The 20341-nt window shown below is 59.2% G+C and overlaps 3 protein-coding genes across 4 annotated transcripts; all 3 read right to left on the bottom strand.

Annotated features, from left to right (window-relative positions):
* Positions 1-527: 527 nt before the first annotated feature.
* Positions 528-2477, bottom strand: LOC104034980 (haptoglobin). The gene is made up of 5 exons (XM_075714817.1): positions 2473-2477; positions 2068-2129; positions 1811-1912; positions 1489-1563; positions 528-1291 (listed from the first exon to the last, which is right to left on the bottom strand). Exons 1-5 carry the CDS (start codon positions 2475-2477, stop codon positions 528-530), a joined length of 1008 nt encoding a protein of 335 aa, XP_075570932.1.
* A 1-nt stretch (position 2478) lies between these two features.
* On the bottom strand, positions 2479-9432 carry DHODH (dihydroorotate dehydrogenase (quinone)). Its single transcript, XM_075714818.1, is given in 10 exon segments — positions 2479-2626; positions 5505-5576; positions 5723-5882; positions 5956-6109; positions 6466-6579; positions 7060-7247; positions 7791-7873; positions 8094-8293; positions 8683-8883; positions 9415-9432. Coding segments are annotated over 10 exon segments (1338 nt in total).
* A 640-nt stretch (positions 9433-10072) lies between these two features.
* IST1 (IST1 factor associated with ESCRT-III) lies at positions 10073-19608 on the bottom strand. Of its 2 annotated transcripts, XM_075715440.1 has the most exons (10): positions 19498-19608; positions 17355-17454; positions 16500-16680; positions 16148-16235; positions 15739-15822; positions 15213-15323; positions 14633-14839; positions 13439-13531; positions 12190-12235; positions 10073-11007 (listed from the first exon to the last, which is right to left on the bottom strand). In XM_075715440.1, exons 2-10 carry the CDS (start codon positions 17440-17442, stop codon positions 10808-10810), a joined length of 1098 nt encoding a protein of 365 aa, XP_075571555.1. In that variant the 5' UTR covers positions 17443-17454; positions 19498-19608; the 3' UTR covers positions 10073-10807. The 2 variants fall into 2 exon arrangements, with proteins under 2 accessions (XP_075571555.1, XP_075571556.1); XM_075715441.1 differs by lacking the exons at positions 16500-16680; positions 19498-19608 and having other exon boundaries at positions 17355-17382.
* Between the last annotated feature and the right edge of the window lie 733 nt (positions 19609-20341).

The following is a 20341-nucleotide window of genomic DNA, read 5'->3' on the forward strand; positions in this document are numbered from 1 at the left end:
CCCACAGACCTCACACACGGGGGGGGAAGAACCCCACAGACCCCACACACGGGGGGGGGAGAACCCCACAGACCCCACACACGGGGGGGGAGAACCCCACAGACCCCACACACGGGGGGGAGAGAACCCCACAGACCTCACACACGGGGGGGGGAGAGCCCCACAGACCTCACACACGGGGGGGGGGGGAGAACCCCACAGACCCCACACACACAACACGGTGGGGGTGGAAGAACCCCACAGACCCCCACACCCAGGGGGAAAGAACCCCACAGACCCACACACACACGGGGTGGGGAAGAACCCCACAGAGCCCCAGGCAGCCCCTGCAGACAAGGGCCCCCCAGGGGAAGCCCTGCAGGGGCTCCACACGGACCCCACGGGCAGCACCCCACTGAGGGGCAGGCGGATGCACACGCTTACCCCCCTGCACAGACACACATGCGCACGCTCCCACAGTGCTGCACACAGACAGACAGAGCCTGCAGCTGGGTGTTGGGCAGTTTTATTCCCCCCACAGCCCCGCCTCAGATGGCTGCCACCGTCTCCTTGACCCAGGCCAGGACACGCTGCACGTCCACGTATACGCCATATTTGGAGGCCGTGCAGGTCTTGTCGTAGCTGAGGATGCCAGCCGCGTACCACGTGTCATCACTGGAGTCCTGCACAGCGAAGGCGCCACCGGCATCCCCATAGCACGTATCTTCCCGCAGCTCGCTCATGCCCACACAGAAAGTGTCATTGCTGAGGATGGGCTGGACCCAGTAGGACGCATTCCGCGCCTCGTAGTATTGCCTGCACTCCTCACCCTCTGCCACCGGCAGCATCACATACTTCAGCATGCTGGGAAAGGCAAAGGTGGCACCGCGGCCCCAGCCTGAGACGTAACCCACCCGCCCTGGGCGCACATAGTCCTTCTGGGGCAGGCAGATGGGCATCACCTCCTCTCCGAGTTGCACCTTCTTCTTGAGCTTCAGCAGGGCCAGATCCACAGCCTCCGGGTAGTCAGGGTGCAGCACCACATGCTCGATGTCCAAGGCAGGCTGCTCCTGGCTGCCCAGGAAGAGCTGCAGCGTAGGGGCAATCTCCTCCGGCTTGGTGTCCTCGCTGTGGTTCAGGTAGACATTCTTGCCCGTGGTCAGCAGCCACTGGTCACCAATGAGTGTGGCCCCCACGGTGAGGTTGTGGCGGGTCACCAGCCGGCCCTGCCAAGGGAAGCTGCCCTTCCCAGCCAGCAGGCCCCCAATGATGCGCTGCACCTGCCTAGGGGGGTTCTTCGGCTTCCCGCACACTGCAAAGAGCAGAGCAGGGTCCTGGTGAGCCCTCTGAGGCCGACGGCCGCCAGATGCCTCCTGGCCCACAGCAGTCCCAGGGAGCAGCACTGAAGATGGGGGTTGCGAGCAGCCCGTTGGCTGCCCGCTCAGACCACTCACAGCCCCCCACCCACCCTGCCCCTCGCAGCCCCAGACCCTGCTGCTCTGCTCTCACCTGGCTCGCAGACAGGCACCTCCTTGCCAGCTTCAGGGCTCACCCACGTGTGATCCTCGTCACACTTGTACGTGCCTTTGGAGGGAAACCGGAGTCAGCATCCCCGCCCTGCAGGGCGGTGGAAGGGCCCCACAGCCAGTGAGCCACAGAGTTACTTGTGCCTCCCCAGGGCTTGGGGGAGCAGGGGTAGCTACTTGTACCCCCCCCCCAGAAGGGGGGGGGGGGGAGGCTGCATCATCCAGCATTGGGGCAGCCCCATGCATCCCCTGGAGCCAGGGACAAGCCCCATCCCTGGGTGCTGTGCCCGTGCTGTGTGCCTCACCGTCACCAGAGCCACGCAGCTGGTAGTATGGGTCGCAGCGGTACTTGATCAGGTGCTCCACGTAGCCATGTTCAATCTCTGCAGGCTTTGCACAGCTCCACTCTGCAGGCAGAAGATGCTCAGCTGGCCCAGAGGACCCAGCCCAGGACATTGCCCCCACCTCCAGCAGGTCCCTCCCCAGTCCTGTCTTCCCTGCCCCACGCCTGCTCCCGGCTTCGTCCTGGCCCCAGTGCTCCCACCCTTGCCCTGGAAGGTACCGGTGGCAGTTGCAGTCTCCAGGACAGTCCAGGCCAGGCCAGCAACCAGCAGCACTGCAGGTCTGCAGGGAAGAGAAGGCACACTGAGCAGAGGGCTCCTACCCCCCTGCTCCCAGTCTGTGGGCTCCACCAGGACCAATGCCCTGTCCTGAGGGCTCCCTCCCCAGGAGGGCAGAGGGCCAACCCCGCACCCCTGGTGCTGCCCATCAGACACAGCCTGGAGAAGTTGCCTGGGCCAGACCCGGACCCTGCTGCTGTGGAGGACACAGCTGCAGTGTTGGGACCCGGAGCGCTTCCAGGACCAACATGGGTCCTGGCACAGCCCACAGCAGGGCCAAGTCCTCAGCCAGGCAAGCAGACAGACACAGCACCAAGCATGTGCAGGGACACATCGATGTTGCTCACCCCATGCTAATAGCTCTCTCTCCTCACAGCAGCCTCCTTCTGCGGGTCAGTGCTGTTCAGGGCTCCCTCCTCACGCCTTTTATTGCCACCTCCCTCGCCCTGGTGCGGCCCCATGTGCTCCAGACCTCCTGACCCTGCTGTATACAGCCAGCACCTTTCCCAGCAGAAGGAGGACAAACAACCCCACCTGGCTCACAGCCGGCCTGGCAGAGGCTCCCGGGAAGCCAGCGCGCCAAGAGTTTCCGGGATTTTGCAGCTACAAATATGCAGGGAGGGATCCGGCTGCAGACGCTGGTGCCCTGGCGCTGTGACCCAGCTGAGGTTCACAGAAAGCAGAGCCAGACCCGAACCCTGCCCCCTGCAAAACTGCCCTGTGCCACCACCTGGAGCAGTCCCTGGCGGGGTACCCGGCAGCCCCACACGGTGCAGGCAGCCACCCCAGTGCTGGCAGGTGAAGCTGGGGCACAGGAGCCGAGTGACATCCCATCCTGTGCCTGACTCTGCCCACAGCTGGGGCGCACCCTGCCAGCCACCCCACAAAGCTGAGGCGTAGTGGGGCTCGGCGCCGCTAGTGCCCTGGGCAGTGCCAGTCCAGCCAGCCGAGGGGTGCAGCACGTCCCATGCCAGCTTGCTGCAGGCTCCAAGGGACTGCAGCCAAGCCAACCTCTTCCCACAAGCACCCACCCCTTCCCGCCCAGCAGGCTCCAGCCCTGTGTCCTGGCAGCCTCTGACCCCTCGGGTGCAGGTTGTTTGTCAGCAGAGGCAAGGGCCCAGCCCAACTTTACGGGAACTTGTAGCAGCAATCGCTGGCCAGTGCCCAGCTGGATGTCGCTGGCCAGCAGCAAGGGTGCAGGGCAGAGCACATCAGCCTGCTCCAACAAGTGGAGTCTGCTTCCAGCAGGAGCATAACCAAGGGGCAGCACGGAGAGGAGGGGACAGGCACCCACCCTCTTCCCTATGCCAGGGTGCCTCTGTCACAGTGAGGCCACCCCAAAACTGTCTGGAGCATGTGGGGCCAGCCCCAGCCCTGAGTCACTGAAGCGTGGCCTGCTGGGGGTCTTGCCAGTGCCCCTCCTGCCCCTCGGAAACTCCAATTCCTCAGGCTCAGGAGGGACATCTGTGTCTGGTCTGACACTCCAGAAGAGGGCTTTCCCATCCCGTGCAAGCTTCTTCCCATCTCATGGGGTACCTGTACCCCTAAATAATGCAGGGCTTAAGATCTCTGACCCAGCACCAGTCATACTCGTGCAACCACGCTTGAAACACAGAAGGCTAGAGTCCAGCACAGGGACACATCAGGGTTTAACAGCTGTGATCCATGAACCATGCCAGCACTTAAGAGAGGTGCTGTGGCATTTGATGATAGCAGGCTGAGATAGCACTGTCCCACTGCAACAGGCTTGTCCCTCCGCAGGAGACTGCCATGCCGTGCCATGTCCTGGCAGGGGGGAAAAAAGCAACACGTGACTGTGCCTTGGTGCCCACTCAGCAGCCTCAAGGTTAGCTCGGACAAAGGACTGCCTGCAGGAAGGTGGGGGAAGCTGCCCCAGCCTGCCTGTGGGGCACAGGCTGCAGCCCATGCACCGGGCTACAGCAGCGCAGGGCCATGCTCGAGGCCAACGCCGCCAGCAACTGCTGTGGCTGAATGTCTCCAAGCCACAATCACGAATCAGCTGCAGAGCACAGACAAGAGGGCCATCAACAAGGTGAAACTCAAGCTCACACTCCCACAGGCATGACAGCCACCTTCAGACTGGGAGAGCAAGTGCCTCCCAGGCCCTCTCCAGAGAAAGCACATCAAAGCCTTGGCCCAATGGACCAGGTCACATCCCTGTTAGAGCAGTAATAAGCACCACCTGCCCAAAGCAGAGAATCTAGGAAATGAACATGCTGGTGCAGAGGGCTGTGGAAGTGGGAGAGCAGGTCGGCGACAGCCCTGATGTGAGCCGAGGGCCACTGAGAGTGGGGTCAGCAGTCCCGCTCCTCCTGTAAACAGGTTTGGTGAAGTGCTGTGATGCAATCCTGCTCTGCAGGGTGGATTATGAGAGGCTGCAGAGGGAACACAACGTCCAAGCCAAGCCCTGTTACTCAAGAAAGGCCTGAGATGACTGCAGTGAGTCCGGGGTAAAGCAGCAGTCAACGCCAGAGGCCCCAAAGACAAAACCAACAGCCTCCAGAAAACAAACAGGCCTTTTTCTAACAAGTGATGGCATAAATGCAGCTGTCTCCAAACATCTACATACTGGCAGCAAAGGGAAGAAACGGCACCCAGCGCCTCCTAAGGGCCCAGCCTCTGGCAGAGGTCGCTGTGAGGGGAGCCCTGGTGAGCTTTGCGTGGATCCATCCCAGAGCCCGGCCACCTGTGGCTTCTACCACCAGGAAAAGATGCACTGACTGGGAACAACACAAAGAGAGCTGATCCCGCTCAGCTGAGGAGAGCTGGGCTGCGTCCCTCTGACCCAAGGGGTGTCTCCAGAGCAGCACACGGACCAGGTGAGCCAAACATTTATTGACACTCGGGCAGGACCCAGGGCCTGCAGGTTTGTTACAGGACCGCATGCAGCGAAGGGAGGAGGGCAGGGAGGGCACAACCCGGCTGCAGTGCAGGAGGACCAAGCACCAGCCAGACAGCAGGCAGCACGGGCTGCAGGGTCCCTGGCAGAAGGGACATCCAATACACGCCAGGGAAGGCGTGCCCTCCACAGGGAAGCGCTGCAGCAGGAGCCAGAGACAGGACTGAGCACAGCCTGCAGGGCTGTCCCCTCAGGGGCCTTCCTCACCACCCAGCAGAGCCTTACCCAGTGCTGGTTTCTGCTGGGGAGCCCAGCCCACAGGAAAGCCAAAATATGGCCCTGGACAGCAGCACCAGTGTGGAGGCCCCCTCCCCTGCTCCCCCACCAGTGCTGCCCCAGCCTCACCCATCACTGACCCTTCTCAGGGGTTGGGGCCAGGAGCTCGCCTCAGTCCCAGCCTGTCCAGCACTGGAAGCGTCAGACCTGTCCCTGCTTGGCCATGGCTCCTCCCGGCTAGACCTCGGTTCTGCGGCATGTCAGCACCGGTGATCTGCTCCAACTGCCTCCATGACGTTCTTGAACCCCTGCTCCCTAACCAGGGACAGCGTGTGATGGCTGGGCTGGCCTGGCTCTGCGGCTCAGCCCCACAGTACCACCGCTCGTGCACCAGCACGCAGCTGCCCAGAGCCACCCTGGGCCCGGGGGCTCCCTGAGGAGGTGCCTGGACCCTCGCTCACCTCAGCAGCTCCTCCAGTTCCCTCTTCACTGCCCCCACCACCGGCGGCCCGTGGTACACAAGTGCCGTGTACATCTGCACAAGCGAGGCTCCAGCACGGATCTTCTCCAGGGCATCGCGTCCGCTGCTCACCCCACCCACCCCGATGATGGGCACCTGGCCTGTGGGCAGGTGCAGGGTCAGGAGAGCACGGGCGACGCCAGCCCGCACCCCCAAGCCCTGCTCTGTCCCTACCTCGGGTGAGGGAGTACATCTCCTTGATGGTCCGCGTGGACAGCTCCCGCAGAGGCTTCCCGCTGAGGCCCCCGGGCTCTGTGCGCTGCCTGCTCTGGAGGCTGCTGGGGCGGCTCACGGTGGTGTTGCTGATAATCAGCCCGTCCACACCTAGCTGAGGGGGGCAGCAGCAGGAGGACACAGCTGCCATGAGCAGCCCCTGACTCTCATCCCCAGGCTGCCAGGCCAGGACTGTCCCCGGCAACTGCCCCAGCAATGTGCCCGGGAACAAAAGCAGCTGCCCCTCACTACCTGGACCATCCCCAAGGTCCCAGTGACACACACAGGCCCTCACAGACTCAGAGCTACCCAGGGCACTGTCCCTACAGCAGCCAGAAGGCTGCAGGTCCACCTGTCCCTTCAGGGAGGTGACTTGCCAGGAGCACTGCAGTCCAGCCCCACACTGTGTGAGGTGAGGCAGGAGGCACACCAGCCCAGCATCTCGCCAACCTCTCCTTTCAGCCTCCTCACCTCACAGATGACACTAGCAATGTCCTGCTTGTCCTGCGCGGTGAGGTCAGGAGCAATCTTCACCAGCACGGCTGGTTTGTGCTCACAGGGCAGCGCATCCCTCTCCACCAGCACCTGTGGGGTGCACAGAGCCCAGAGCCATGCATGGTGGGGGAACACCTCCTGCCCTGGACTGGGGAGACGTGTGCACCCACTGCCACAGACAGCACAGGGACAGGCCCTGCTCTCCCTACACGGCTCCACCGACGGGAAGGGCACCCTACGGCACAGGGCCTGGGGCACACGACCCAGAAGGGACCAGAGTGGCACCTGATGCTGTGGGGTGGGTGGCTCACTGTCCCCTTGCAGGAGCAGAGCGAAGGGCAATGCCTCACTGCTCACATGCCCTGCGCTGTGGTACAGTGCCCCAGTGAACCCCATGCTCGCAGATGATCAGGGGACACCTCCGTGGCTCTGCACACCGCTCCGGGGAGCCACCACGCTCCTCCCTGTGCTGCAGCAAACCCACTGTCTGGAGCAGAGCAGGTGCTGCCAGGGGATGGGATGCATCCAGTGCTGCAGCTGTGGTCCAGGCTGGCTGTGAGGGTCACCCACCTTGGTCAGCAGGTCCCGTAGCTCAGCCTTGCCCTGCAGGTCCCGCAGCCCTGGCGTGTTTGGGCTGGACACATTCACAACCAGGTAGTCAGCCAAAGGGCCCAGTGTCTGGACCCCAGCCACGTAGTCAGCTGCAGCATCAGTAGAGCTCTTGTTCTTGCCCAGGTTGACTCCAAGGGGCATCCCCGCTGGAACACAGACGTGGCTGAACCAGGGCAGAAGGACCAACCACCACCCAAGGGCCAGAGCACCCGACAAGGGAGGCCCCAGGACCAGCTAGATCAAGATGGAGATACGCAGCCCACGTGTTTCATGGGGGTGGGCCTGGGACTGTCCTGCAGCCACAGCAGCATCACCACAGCTGCCCCAGTCAGCACCTCCCAGCACTGCAGCCTCCAGCCTGGCCACCCAGCAGAGGCTGCCCTCGGAAACTGCCCAGCTTGGGCCCTATTTGCTCTGGCTAGTCTCAGCAGATGCGTCCTGCCCAAGGTACCAAGCGGAGCCTCTATCACAGATAAAATGACAGGAGAAAGGCACCTGGTCACAGTCCCAAGGGGAAGAAGCTACAGCTCCAAGAGGGTTTCTGCTGTCTGAATACACCTTGCCCTGGCCAGGGCCCTCCCGTGCCTGGACACTGGCTTTACCACACCTTTCCTGGCCTGCAGTTACCTGGGAGACCCCCAAACCCACTCTACAGACCTCAAGAGCAAAGGCTTGTAAGCTTGTCTCACCATCAGTGAGCCTGAGCTGCGTCTCCTGGCGGGCCCGCAGCCTACGCTCCACTGCAACATGGCCGTGACTGTTGAATCCGTACCTGCACCGGAACAGACAAGGTTCAGGGCTGGGCTGGTGTCCACAAGCCCTGAGCACAGGAGGAACAGGAGGGAGACGTATGGTGTCTGCAGCTCTGCTCAGCACATCCAACCCAAAAGCCACCACAGACCAGACCACAGAGCCGGAACACGCAAATAAATGCGCTCCCTCTGGGCGGGCAGCCTGTGAGACACCGCAGAGCAGCCACCCTCGGATCCCACCTGTTAATGACCGCCTCGTCCTCTGCCAGCCGGAAGACTCTGGGTCTGGGGTTCCCCTCCTGGGGCTTGGGCGTTACAGTCCCTACTTCCACAAAGCCAAAACCCATCTTGTACAGCCCGTCCACAGCCTCGCCCTGTTTGTCGAAGCCGGCCGCCAGGCCCACTGGGTTGCGGAACCGCTGCCCAAGGACTCGCACCTCCTGCGGGGCAGGGGCTGGGTCACACGCTGGTAGCCAGGGGCCAGGAGGGCCAGAGCCCACGGACACCAGGAGCCACAGCCAGGGCCTCGCTCTAGCCCCCGCAGGAGCAGCCCCGGCCCCCTCCCCTCCATTCCCTCTGCCCCGCAGCGCGTCCTCATCAGGTGCCTGCCCCGGGGGACCCACGGCCCCTGCCGGGGCCATCTCCTGGACCCCGGGCCACCCCAGCAGCCTTGCTGGGGACCTCGGCCAGCTGGCAGAGCTCATCGCCCTCCCCGAACCGCGACAGGGTGGGGGTCCCGCAGCACCCGGCCGCCTGCCCACCCCCCCCCCCCGGGCCCCGACCGTCTCACAGGCCAGCCCCCCCGCTGTCCCCCGCCACAGAGCCGCACCAGCGCGGGGCCGTCGGGACCGGCGGCTGGCAGCAGCCCGAAGGCGGCGGCGCGCAGGGCCAGGCCATGGGCGGCCTCCGGGGGGAGAGCGCGGAGCGCGGGCATCACCGCCGTGTAGAGCCGCTCGTCGCCCGCCGCCAGCGCCGAGCCCAGCAGCAGCCCGCAGCCTCCCAGCGCCGCCGCCAGCGCCCGCAGCCGCCCCTGCGGGAGGTGGTCAGCAGCGTGCCCGCAGCCCGCACCGGCACCGGCCCTCGCCCCGCCCGCAGCCCGCACCGGCACCGGCCCTCGCCCTGCCCCGCCCCGCCCGCACCGGCCCCGGCCCTCACTCCGCCCCGCCCCGCCCGCACCGGCCCTCGCCCCGCCCGCAGCCCGCACCGGCACCGGCCCCGCCCCGCCCGCCCCGGCCCTCGCCCTGCCCCGCCCCGCCCGCCCCGGCCCCGGCCCCGGCCCCGGCCCTCACTCCGCCCCGCCCCGCCCGCACCGGCCCTCGCCCCGCCCGCAGCCCGCACCGGCACCGGCCCTCGCCCCACCCCCGCCCGCAGCCCATACCGGCACCGTGCCCCGCCCCGCCCGCACCCTGTACCGGCCCTGGCCCCCGCCCCGAGTCTGCAGCCCCGGCCGCCCCCGGCCCTCCTGGGGACCCCGCGAGCACGCCCCGCCCGGCCGAGCCCCGGCTCCTCCCGCCCCCTCCCCGGGACCCCCGCCCCGCCCAGAGGCCCGCCGGCCGCTCACGCGCAGCGGCGCCGCCATCTGCTCTGCCCGACACGTGGAGGGGCGCTTCCGGGAGCCCGCCGCGATGATTGGCGGAAGCCGGGCCCTCCCAGCCAATAGAGCCGCAACAGGACTCGGGGCGGGCGGTGGGATAGGAGGACGAACCACGGGGACGGGACCCGTCCCCCGAGGGCGGGGCCTGGCGCGAGGCCGCCCCGACCCCGCCCACGGGCGGGACCCCCCGCGCGAGGAGGGCGACCCGGCCGCCACCGGAGGCCGAACCCCCGCAGCAGCGCTGCCGCACCGCCCGCTCCCCCCAGAAGCGTCCCAGGGCCCGCCCGGACACCGCCGCTCATGCCTAGGCTTTATTAGAACCAGCCCCCGAGATACAAATACATCAGTAAGAGTTGTGTGGGAGTGTTACGTACAGACACGCTACACAGGAGAGATCACGCCACGCCCGGCCCTCCATCCCGCGCACCGGGACCCCACTGGCCAAGGGGAACGGCCGCCCCCGCTGCAGAGCGCCCTGCCCGCGCTCAGGCCAGGGACCGCCCGTGCCCTCGCCCAGGGGTAAGCAAGGTCACTGCCACGCATCCCGCCAGAGTCCCCCAGCCTCAGCTCCCCGTACGCCTTCAGCGACCAGCGAGAGAGGAGCCAGCGCGGCCCACAGCGCAGCCCACAGCGCAGCCAGCACACACCGCATCGCTCTAACCCTCTGCCCGGCCAGCTCGCACTACCAGCAGGTTCAGGCAGAACGGGGACAGTGCACAGCGCTGCCCTCCTCTGAACAGGCAACAGACGCCCGGCTGAGAACGCAGCGAAGGCCACGGAGGGCTCCCCCAGAGTCCAGAGGGAGCAAAAGAGGTCAGGCAAACCGCAACCAGAACCAGCCGGAGCCAGGGAGACGGCAGAAGCACCAGCGTGCTGCACAGCCTCAAGGGTGATGCTGCGTCTCCTCCCTGCCTCTGCCCCAATTAAGTTAGAAGTCTTACCAAAGGGACTTAACCAGCGTTACCCTACAGGCCATTGAGCAGAGAGGAGCAGCTTGTGGGTGATGCTGCCCTTGAGCCCACCAAGAGAGAGCAGAGAACGCTGTCACATTTCAGCCTTCGCTTCCTTCTCTGTGGGAGGGAGAGCAGAGCCACTGCGGAGGCAGCCAGGAAAAGCACCCAGACTGACAGGGGCTGTTCCCTGCTCCATCTCACAAGACTCCCCACAGTTCACCTCCTGGAGCAACAAAGATTGGGAAAGCGGCAGCATCTGGTTTAAGTACAGCAGGAAGAGAGCTCAAAAAGAGGAGTGCATTCATTTGAGGTTAATAAAGGAAACCAATTTCAAGGGGAGTCTGTTTCAGAGAGAAGCAGCTGTCACAGCTCCTGCCCCTCACACTGGAGTTACAGGCCAGTCAGTTTTATGTTTTCTTCTTTAGCTCCTCAAACCTCCGAGAAAGATCATCAAAGTCAATGTCTTCAGAGGCAGAAGAGTTGGCACCAGCAGAAGCTGTTGGCAGCGTATCTGGCACGGATGGTAATTCAGGCAACACAAAGTTATCAAAGGTATTAGGAGGTCCAGCTCTCGGTTTAGGAGAAGGTTCTGACTTGGGCCCAGGCCCTATTTAGAATAAGAGAAATATCATTTCACCTCACCATCATCACACTCTCACCAGGCCAAAGAGAGCCACACAAAAGAAAGGTTGTTCTACCAAAAAGGCAGTACCAATGTATTTTTCTGAACAGGACCAGTGGTCACACACCTCCAACTGCATGTAGACTCAACGGGGAAAAACACAAGGCTTCAGGTTTATATGGCTGCAAGAAGCTGCAGCTGTGGCAGATCTAGACTGGTGACCCTATCCTATGGCTGCACCAGACAGCAGGAGATCCCCCTCCACTGCCCATGGCCAGCTGCAGGTGGGCTGAAGCTCCCACATGCCTATGCTGGCTGGACTGCATCACAGGGATTCCAAGTTCTGGTGCTCTCCATTCCAACACCTCCTAAAAACATAGGCAGGTATCACATGCTGTCACCCGGCTGTCAAACTGAAGCATACAGCCAGATCCAGTGCACCCACAAGCCTATCTTCTTCAGCACGCATCACCAACGCTCCCCAGAGGATGCCATTAGATTGGCAGAAATCCTTGCTGGAGCTGGCAAGGGTCTACTTACTCTAAAAACCCTCTCCGCCCTCATCAAGTGCTAGAGATAGCAAGTGCTTTCAAAAGACAGAGAGCAGAATCACACTGTACAGGGCAGGAGAATTTTTTTATGATCCAATTACGACGCATGAAGCATCTTGTAAGCCTGTAGGCAGATTGACCAAGGGACAACAGCCATCTCTACTAGTCCTGCTCTGCTGTATGCAACCTCAGCGCTGACATTAATACAAACCTATCTACCCGCTTAGCGCTTACTTCTCTCATTCTGTTGCTGCAGAACAATATTATTTACGCTGTGCAAAAATATATTATCACTTAGAGCTGCTGCTTTCTCATTTTATTCTGCAATGCCCTATACTGGGTCTGATGAGACAGCTTAAGCTAGAGACCCAATACCGACTCCAAAGTCAAACTCCAGTTCTTGAGTTTCCCAGTGGAAGTCTGGATCCTCCCTGTTTTCAGAGGATACTCTCCACTTCTGTCAGAGTACGCTCCAAACTCAAATCCTGCTCTCAAGATGTCTCAAGTTCTACGCATTGTTCCCTATATGGGAAGCTTCCTCCCGGGGACGCTGGGATCCCAAACTAACCACAGTCCCTAACCACCCCAGGCTTCCCACACCTCTTGACATACTCACCAGCCACTGGTGCAGAAGCATCCTTGTCAGCATTAGGCTCATCAATCTGGAAAAGACTCTCAGTTACTACAGCTCTCTCCTACCACGCCCAGAATCACATAGGTGTGCAGACACTGCTCATGGGCAAAAGCAGCCACACCCCTGCAGAGCAATGCTTACCCCACCCCTTCCCTCCCCAAGGCGGCAGACAACCCTGGCCTCCAGCACACTCAAGAGAATCTACCTCTCTCCCCAAGAAAAGGAGGCAGTGCTGCTTCTTTCCTCTCCCTCCCTGTCAATCAAAGCAGCTTGACTGGATAAACAGAGCATATCCACTAGCAGATCTAAAATATTTATCAAGGACGTAAGTGGGAGAAGACTGCCCTCTTCATCCACATAATCATGGCTACTGCTTCCTTTCTTTTCATAAACCATAGACAGGTCCTTGTAACCAGTAGCAAGGTACGAAATGACCCCATCTCAGGTCTTGGTCCGACTGGGATGAAGGCCCACAGCATGGTCAGTTGTGCTGGTGTAACTCCTCATTCCCTGGGAGCTGCAGTCAGTGCCATCTATCTCTACCCAGCCAACGACTGCTGCATCTGTGCTGGCATCTCCTGGACTCAAAGGCTGCTGTGCAGCTAGTACAAGCTGTTAGCACACACAGGTACTTGGCTACACTCATCCCCACTCAGGATATTGCAAAAACAGGAAGCATGTCACTGAAAGCAAAATGAGAGGCATGATCATGAACTGCAGCAGAAAAAACATAGACAAGCATAGAAAGAGAAGACTCCAGCCTCTCCTTCCTTGTCCCCAAGGTCTGAGAAAAGTCTGGGAAAGGAAGAGTGTTTAAACATACATCATCTGCGTCAGCCAAAATTTTCATCCAGGCTAACTATGAATTAGTTCAAAAGCCATAATTAAACAGACTGAAGGTGATAAACCCTTCACATTGCAAAAACCCCGGAATCTCTGGACTCCACTTGTTAACTGTTTATCACCATTTTAACAAAGCAGTAAAACAGATCTTGGCTTTCCTTTGCAGCCAAAACACACAGCTGAATGAGGAACTTCTCACAAGTCATTCTCCCATCACATGCGCTCAGTGATTCACCGCACCCATAAGCGATGCCAAGTACCACCCCAAAAGCTCCAAAGGTTGACAGCAATGCGCTTAAACAAACATTTGCCTTCTCCGTGGCTACCACTGCACTCTTTTTGAGGTTCCCTCTGCTGCCTACAATGGTGATTCAGCTCAGGCACTTACAGACTCGTATGTCGGTGGGGCTGCCGGAATTGGTGGTGGATGGATGTTAGTGAAAGGCTGGTAGGTCCCCACTGGTAGGCCACTGAAGTTCTCCTGTACAGAGAGATTACAGTCATGCACCAGACTACTCACATGGGAGAGTGACCATGGGACACAATACACCTACAGCTGCTGTGGGAGTCAGAGAAAGTAGCAGTCTAAGACAAATGCGGGCAAGTATCCAACCTGATATAGTTTATACTTAATGCTCGAGAATCTTCTCCGAGTAAGTCAGATGTAGTCACCTGGAGCAACCACAGCCATCTAACAGGACTGTGGGTTATTCTAAAGCAGCAGCATAACTAAACACTTCATCTTTCAAAGCATCAGAAATACCAGGACAAAAAGGGTAATACCCTACCCTAAGCACACCTGAGCCATTTCTCCCAAGTGCAGTATTACAAACCAGGAAGGAGGTCTTTGGCTCACTCGAGGCTTTGTGTTACCCTTACTCATAACACAACAGTGCCTCAAAGACCTAGACTTGGCACAAGTCCTCAGTGTATTTATGCCTGGGCTTTCAGCCTGCAGATGATACTTGGCCCAGATTTTCCACAAAAAACACTGCAGCATTACTGGGACCATATTAAGACTCCAAGCCACCCCACTGTTCTGCCACTCTCCAGTCTACACGGATATCCTGTAAATGACTGAATTCAGAGAACGGCGCTCTTTTCAGCTCCACCCTCACAACAAATCATCGCCAAGAGCCATTGGCACGGTCCCCTCCCCTTGCAGGTCTGAAGGTAGGGCACTTCTGCATTTTTCTGTGCTGTTCCCACCCCACAAAACTCACCTGATTTCCTTGACTGAATCTTGGCACACTACCAGCCTACCAACTTCAAAGTGCAGCTCCAACCCCTGGTCAAAAGCCTGACAGTCAGAAGACTGCCTCAGGAGTTAAGTCTGGACTCCTCTGTTCCCTGAAGGCAAAGAGGGCTGGCTGGAGAACAGGGGTAGGAACCTTCACAGTCACGAAGCAACATGAAGCTTTAGCCAACAATTTCCATCCCATGCAGTCTCACAGCAACACAATGGCCTTCTGACACATCAAGCTATCAGGTGCAGACACTTCCCAATCAGCAGGCACATGGCTAAGCACCACAATTGGAGTCTTCCACAGAAAAAGGGAATGCTCAAAGCAAAGGCACTTACCGGTCCCTTTGGAGGTGGATAGGAGAAGGGCGGATGTGGTGTTGGCATGGGCACAGGCATCATCACCGGCATGGGCACTATTCCATCATGACCCATCAGCGGGGCTGTAAATCCACCGCCTCCTCCCCCTCCATGGCCACCCTTCTTCACATCATCTGTGAATCCCACATCAATCAGATCTGCCTCTCCACCTGGAGGAGCTTCAGCCTGGAGTGGGTGGAAGAATTCTGCTCACCAACACATCTCTATTCTGATCACAGCCCTCTGAACAGCAGTAGATGCAGTATTTGTCACTGGACAACACAGACACAAACACACAGCAGCTACACAGTGATACTAATGGCAATCAGAAAGGGAACCAGACTACAGCATGACTAACTACAGCCACATGCCATAGGGCTGTGGGAAGGAGCAGGGATCATGCTGTGCTAGTGCTGTCTAGAAGATACCAAAGCACAATTACCACCGAGTTCGCCGCAATGCCACAGCCCTGTGCTCTGAAAGCCTGCACAGCACTAATGGGACATTTCAGCGATTGGAACACAGAAGGGAGCTCCAGACTTGCAGGTGCCTCACTCACCATCACCACTGAGTCAGGCTCATAGGGCACATTGTAGTTCTTGGCAATCTCAATGAGGTATCTCTCCACCAAAATCTTGGGCGGCGCCTCCACGCTCAGCTTGTGCATCAGCTGGAACACAGGGGTGCAGAGACACTCAGCGGGACCGGGGCAGCGCAGCACAGCGCAGCTCTATCCCAGCCAGGGCCAGCCTGCTGCGGGGAGCACAGTGCAGCCCTGGGGAGGCCCTTCCTCCCAGTACAGCACTGCTGCAGAGGAGGCTGCTGGCAGCCACAGGCCAGGGCTCCACGTGCTCTGCTCTTCTCCATCCACAGCCTGCACAGCAGGGCCCCACCTGCCAGGGACCTCAGCACTACACTCCCATGCTCCAGTGCAGGCAGGCCCCCAGCAGCACAGCTGGCCCACCCTACTCTGCAGTGAGCCAGAGGCATCATCCACTGGCCACAGGAAAAAGGGGCAGAAAGCCACAGCAAGCATGTCTGTTTGCCAGCTCCAGCTGGCTGCAGGTGTTCCACCAGTTTATTACCCTGTCATTGACTGTCCCGATCTGGTTTGTCCGGCACAGCTTCCCATACTCCTTGCTGTACTTAGCACACAGCTGGTCAGCAACCTGCAGCAGGAGAGAAACTCTGGGAACATGCATACCCTTGCTTTCCCCCAACCACACACTGCACATCTGCTGTAGCCCCTACAGCTGTCTGCCTCCCTCCCGCCCCCCAGATCACCCTCATTTCTGCCACCGAGTGCCCCAGCTGCACAGCCTTAGCCATCCCTGATGCTCCAGGGACATCTATACTGGGGTCTCCATCTGCAGAGCCCATAAAAACATGTCCTCTGCCTTAATGACACAGAGTCCCAGACAAAGGCTTCCACGAGCTTCTGGCAGCATCACTCCCACCCTGCAGGCCTAACACCCCTCAAACAACCCCACTCACAATCTTCAACTCAGCCACTTCTGACTGGAGTCGTGGTGCAGCCCAAATCAGCGTAGATACTGCTTCTGCCAGGCCAGAGTCCAGCTCCCTAAGGAGAACAGAAAACAATCCTATCTGCACACCGAGCACCTAGTCTTTGCTGCCCTCAACCTGCTCAGCCTGAAAGTCCCCATCCTCCATGTTGGGTTCCAGAGTCTTCCCTGCCTGGGGAAGAAAAGGTCTCTGGAGGTCCTAGGACACCGAGACAAACAGGTGCCCTTCTGCATCCCAGGCCTGCCCCCAGCAGTACCCCTCCCTGAGCCCAGGGGGCCTGGACCCTCTCCCACAGCACACCCTCTAGGCCAGAGCTTACTTCATTGACTGAATCAAGCCAAAGCGGGCTAGCAGCAGATCGCAGTACAGCTCCAGGATCTCCATGGCCTCCACAAGGTAATCTTCACGGATGATGTGCTCCACACGAATCCTGGCACGCTCATCTTTTCCAGCTGCCAGGTAATCCGCAATCTCCTTCCTTGCCTTCTGGGCCAACTCGGCTACAGCACATATCCCCAAGGCCAGTCACTGTGCTGGCAGGGGGCTGCTGCCTCCGTACCCGCCCGCGGTCCCCACCACACACAAAGCCATCATGAGTTTCTCTCTCTCTCCTTCATCGAGCCTCTGCAGTGCAAGACACTGAGCCATGGCTTGGTGGAGCCCTTGTGTGTAAGTCCTAGCACACTAACTCACGGGAGAGAGTGGGCTTTTAGCTGCTAGAAACACTGCTACACCTTCAATTTCCCTGCAGAATCATTCAGAATCATGGATCTTTTCTGTGTCTGGGCAGGGCAGGACAGCACAGGTGGGGAGAGACTCCCACAGCACCCAGGAAGTTCCCCACTATGCTGTGGGCAAAGGCGGCCCAGGAAAGGCCCCCAGGGGCAAAGTGGCATGTCCCTCCATACATGGCCCACAGCTACCACCCCATGCACCCCATAAATTGCACTCCGACATCTGCCAGGAAGGTGGACAGAGGCCATGTTGTGGCCAGCCTGCTCCTCTGGGTCCTCGCACACTGGGGCAGACTGCAAGGCCTGGGTCCAGCAAGGAAGAGCAAAAGGCTCCTCTGTACTTGGCCCATGAAAGAACCCCGACTCCAGAAAAATCTTCTCCTCAAGTCTCCCGAGCCCCAAAAGCATCCTGGGTCACACCTGCCCCCTCAAATACTCACTCTTCTTTTTCTCCAGCAGTTTCAGGCGATTGATGACAAGGCGCAGGTTGACTCGCAAGCGCTCGGCCTTGAACCCAGACCCCAACATGATAGACGCTTTCTGCGTGAGAAGAGAGGAAGGTGATTAGAACCAGGAGCTGTTGGTCACACCAGAAGGACACTAGTCACTGTTTTACTTGGGGGGGGGTGGGGGGGGGGGGTGGGGAACGGAACCCGATTTCTCCAAACAAACAGGTACAGGCCTGCTATTCCTAAATCTGGTTATTTACAAATGACTGGACCTACAGCACTCATCACTCGCTTCCCCACTTTACAACCCTGCACCTAACCAAGGCCAACAGGGCACAAAAACTTCCTGGATATTCCCATTCTGACAGACTGAATCTGAACTCCAGAAACAGATGTAAGATGATAAAAAACTGGGACTACTCCATAAACAGGAGCAAGGTTAGAAAACATACCCTAAACCAAGAAGTTAAAGGCCTGGGTCTGTTTAATCTAGACAAGTGACACTAGCCAGTGATGTGAGTACCAGAGTACAGTAAAGTTTTAAGAATGTTAGACAAACATCTACCAGCAGTGGTCTAGCAAAATGTAATTGTGCCTCAGTTCAGTAAGCTGAGCTTACCAAGATGGTATTTTGAGGTTCTATTCAGCCCTAGATTTCCAAGGAGCCCAGTGGGGAAAAAAAAGTCAGATTTCACAATAAACAGCATAGCTGCTACAAGACATGCTTTCATTCCCTTACTTCAAAAGGTGAGGGAAGTAAACCAATGCCTCAAGATGCCATCTGCGACAACTACCACACAGTCAAATCCTCTCTGTGTTACTTCATTGACAGAACCACATTTTTAAAGAAACATGAAAGTCAACTGCAAGAACCAAGCCAACCTCTGTCCTATTAATATGCCAGTTGTAGAACAGCTATATTATTAACCCAAGGACTGTACAAACTAAGGTTGTAACAGTCCTGTCATCAGAAGGAAAAAGTTACCATTCCATATTCCCCACACTCTTCCTGCCTACTGAACATGTGCTCTGGCACTTCTCCAGTCTCTCATGAGACAGTTCAACTCATTAGTCCTACAGAAAACTAACTCAGAAGACACTTCATCATGGCATTTTGTTATGCCAAGAACTGTTAATGAAAAAAATCCTTCCTTAAGAGCTATCACATAAGATGACCTTGGCTTGTACCCGAAGGACACACTGGAGCAGACTTTTGGATAGCAATAGCATTTTCTGTATAACTAGTGGCTTACAGAAAATTTATTACTATCTAGAGTGTATCCAGTTTATCTAGCTGATCTATTCACACATCAGTACTTATTCCACAGAACCAACCAAGCTCAAAAAAACATTGCTACAGAAATACATATGCATGATATAAGTCTGATGCCATAAAAAGCAAGTTGTGCCCTTCTGTAACTGGAACATACTCCTACAACGTTAAAATAACTTTACAGTGCTGCAAGAAACAATCTCAGCACGAGTTGCAAGGTCTCTGTAAAAGTACCTATTAAATAACTACTTTGATTAAAACCAACTTGTTTTAACGGATTAGTTCAAAATACAGCCATTAAGTAGCAGCCAGTTTACCAGCCATTCTTTTGCAAGCATCCTGCTGTCATTCTGAAAAGTTTTGTTGCCCCCACTGCCCCGCAGGAGGCTCTCAGCCACGCTGCCGCAGAAAGGCTGACCCAACTCTTCCTTCCCATCCCTTCCTGTAGACGGGCTGCTACTCTGACCATAGCGAAACTAACCTTTACTCGTATAGCAATTAGTCTCTTGCTAGGGCGGTTCCAGGTGCATTAGTCAGCTGGCGAGACTCGCCGCGTAGCTGCCCAATAGCCAGGGCTAGTTCAGAGAAACGCGCAGGCAGCGCAGGAGACCCTAGGTTAGCTTCACCAGCGCAGCTGCACCCTGATGGGGCTGAGGGGGAGAGATCCCTCTGCCTTCCGGCTGCCGTCCCCAGGGAGGTGGGGCCGAGGGAACGTCCCACAGCGCAGGCGGGGCAGGCCCTGGGCCCGCCCTCAGCCCAGCCAGCGGGCACTTGGGGCAAGGCACCCCCCCACTACCAGCACCTTCTCGGCCACCGAGCGCGCCCCACCACCCCGAGCTCGGCCGCCACAGCCTCACTCACCGTCCGCGCAGGCTTCAGGCACCCAAAATGGCGGGCTCCAGCCGCACAACCTCACCGCGTGCGGAGGGATTCACGGAGACGGCAATTCCCCGTCCTTACCCGGGGCATGACCGAGCTGGTACAGCAGCTACGGCGGCGAGGCCGCAGGAAGCGCCTACCGCACCGACGCTGCGGCGTCGCGGGAAGAAGAAGCGGCAGCGGCACAAGCAAGGAGAGCGGAGCTGAGGGACTAAATAACCCAGCGGAGGGATCCTGCCGCGTAAGGTCTAAGTGGCACTCCCGATAGGCGCCCGCCGGGACCCGCCCCCCGGCGCGGAGGTTCCGGCAGCACAGCGTTCCGCCTGCGGCTCCCCCTGCCCCTTGCCGTGAGCCCCGCCTCTACGGGGGCCGGGAGCCGCTCGGCGGAAGGCACCGCGCCGGGCCGCGGGGCGGGCGGAGGGCTCTCCGCTTCTCTGAGGGCCAGGCGGCGGTGGCGCCTCCGTGAGGGAGGGTCGGGCCGAGGCTGAGCCCGGTGCCGGGGCCTGCAGTCCCGCCGCTGCGGTTCTCCGGGGTGGCGCAGCCCCGAGGGTAAGCTGGCCCGGCGCGAGTGCCCGGCGGTGCCCGCGGAGCCGGCTGCTCTGGGGCTGACGGCGGCCCGCGGGGCGAAGCGGCGCGGAGGCCCCCGCTCCGCGGTGCGGAGCAGTTCATTTCTAAACGGATGCACGGAGTTCACCATGCACGTGGCGGCTCTTAAATTAATAGTAAAATCGTGATTTTTGACCTTGCAGGGTAAGCGACATTCTGGTGAGCTCGGGTAGGACGGGGGCAGCCGCTTCCCGACCCGGGCGTGGGGAGAGGCAGCTGC

This window comes from Pelecanus crispus, chromosome 8, assembly GCF_030463565.1.
Source record: "Pelecanus crispus isolate bPelCri1 chromosome 8, bPelCri1.pri, whole genome shotgun sequence".
NCBI lineage: Eukaryota > Metazoa > Chordata > Aves > Pelecaniformes > Pelecanidae > Pelecanus > Pelecanus crispus.